A 1,593-nucleotide genomic window follows, 5' to 3' on the forward strand; every position below is an offset into this window, starting at 1 on the left:
CAGCTGCCCAATGGCGTGAACAATTTTCACATATGAGAGAGTAGGAACTTTTAAACTTCATAATGTGTATATTGCGAGGGAACATAGAATTTGTGCAAGAAAAATATTTATAAGAAATAAATTAATAAGCGTGAAGAAGTCCGCATATACGTATTTGTGTTAAAGATTTGACCAGATTTTGCACTCCCGTAAAAATTAAAAGAGTGGAAAAAATAAAAATATATGTGGTTTCACATTTATTCATTTTCCACGAACAAAATGAGAATATTTTTACTTTTCAGGGAGCCGGAAATGAGGAACATCACCTCACATGGGCCCATCATTCACAAGGAAATAGATTAACCCGGTTAAACACATTGGTTAAGAGATGCTAAGGCCCTTCTTATGATAATGCACACATGCGATTAGATAAATCGATACAAGGAATAGTTTTGTCTGTATACTATTGCATGATGAGCCAAAGGTATGGAGTACCTCATCTTTTACGAAAGAAGTCGGAGGAAGGATTCGAGTAAGGGAAAGATCAAGGTCAAAGCTAGAGTATTATTTAGGGGCAAGATCAAGATATGCCTCAAGAGGAAACAAAAGGGTTGGATGTATAAACAGGTTACTATTAGTAGTAAGAACAAGGCAAGATTAAGATCCGGGCCACGGGCAAGATCCACTGCACGAGTATGGGACAAGGTAAGGTCAAATGTGCCTACAAGATGAAGTATAAGTCCAAGTCAATATGTAAGGTCACGTGCACACATAAATGCTAGAGCAAATGTGAATGTGAAGTGAAGTTTATGGGGAAGTATACGAATAAATTAAAAACAATTGGAAAATGAAAATGGAAGTTAAGAAGAAAAAGAATGGGCACGTCCAAGCAAAAGATCAAGTACTCGTGTAAGAGCAGGTGCAAGTGTAAGGTCAAGAAAAGAATAAGGGCAAGGGTAATGTCAAGCAGGGAGAAAGTGCAAGAACAAGGTCAAGGAAAGAGCAAGTGTAAGTTTATGGTCAATTGCAAAGCTACAGGGCAAATATACGTGAACATGGAAAGTGGAGCCCACATATAAATACATGATCAATTGCAAAGTCACGCGGCACGACCATAACAAGTGTACGGTCAACTGCAAAATCACAAGGCTTTGGAAGAAAAAAAAAAACAAAAAAGTCAAAAATATTCGCGTGCGAAACAGCCCATAGAAAAAGAAAAAAAGCACAAACAAGAAATGAAACAAGGAGTATAACTGAATTATGACATTTCTGTAACCTTGTAAGATTAAGTGAATTTTTTTCCTATTTTCCGCTCACCTCGCACTTTTTCGATCATGACGATTAAAAAATTAGTCGAAGTATGAGAAAAAATTATGTGAGTATATTCTCGCCAATATATAATGAATTTTCGCGCGCAAAAGAAATCATTTTTTTGATGAAACTATATGTCACTGAGAACAACATCAATCAGTTAAGGTACAATTTTTTTATTTTCCCCTTTACCCCATGTATTAACAATTTTAAGCATATATTTTTTTCCTTTTTTTTTGGGGGAGGAAAAGATGTAAAAAAATTTAACATACCTATGGGTTAAGCGTAAATTTGCACAGCATA

The 1,593-nt window shown here is 35.7% G+C and overlaps 2 protein-coding genes across 2 annotated transcripts; both read left to right on the plus strand.

The window, feature by feature from the left end:
• Nucleotides 1–465: 465 nt before the first annotated feature.
• Nucleotides 466–711, plus strand: C922_05865 (hypothetical protein; the record flags this gene model as incomplete). Its single annotated transcript, XM_008821436.1, has 1 exon — nt 466–711. The coding sequence occupies one exon, from the start codon at nt 466–468 to the stop codon at nt 709–711; it is 246 nt and encodes an 81-aa protein (XP_008819658.1).
• Nucleotides 712–854: 143 nt separating this feature from the next.
• On the plus strand, nt 855–1,058 carry C922_05866 (hypothetical protein; the record flags this gene model as incomplete). The annotated part of the gene is made up of 1 exon (XM_008821437.1): nt 855–1,058. One exon carries the CDS (start codon nt 855–857, stop codon nt 1,056–1,058), a length of 204 nt encoding a protein of 67 aa, XP_008819659.1.
• Nucleotides 1,059–1,593: the final 535 nt, after the last annotated feature.

This window comes from Plasmodium inui, assembly GCF_000524495.1.
Source record: "Plasmodium inui San Antonio 1 unplaced genomic scaffold supercont1.284, whole genome shotgun sequence".
In the NCBI taxonomy this organism is placed as follows: domain Eukaryota; phylum Apicomplexa; class Aconoidasida; order Haemosporida; family Plasmodiidae; genus Plasmodium; species Plasmodium inui.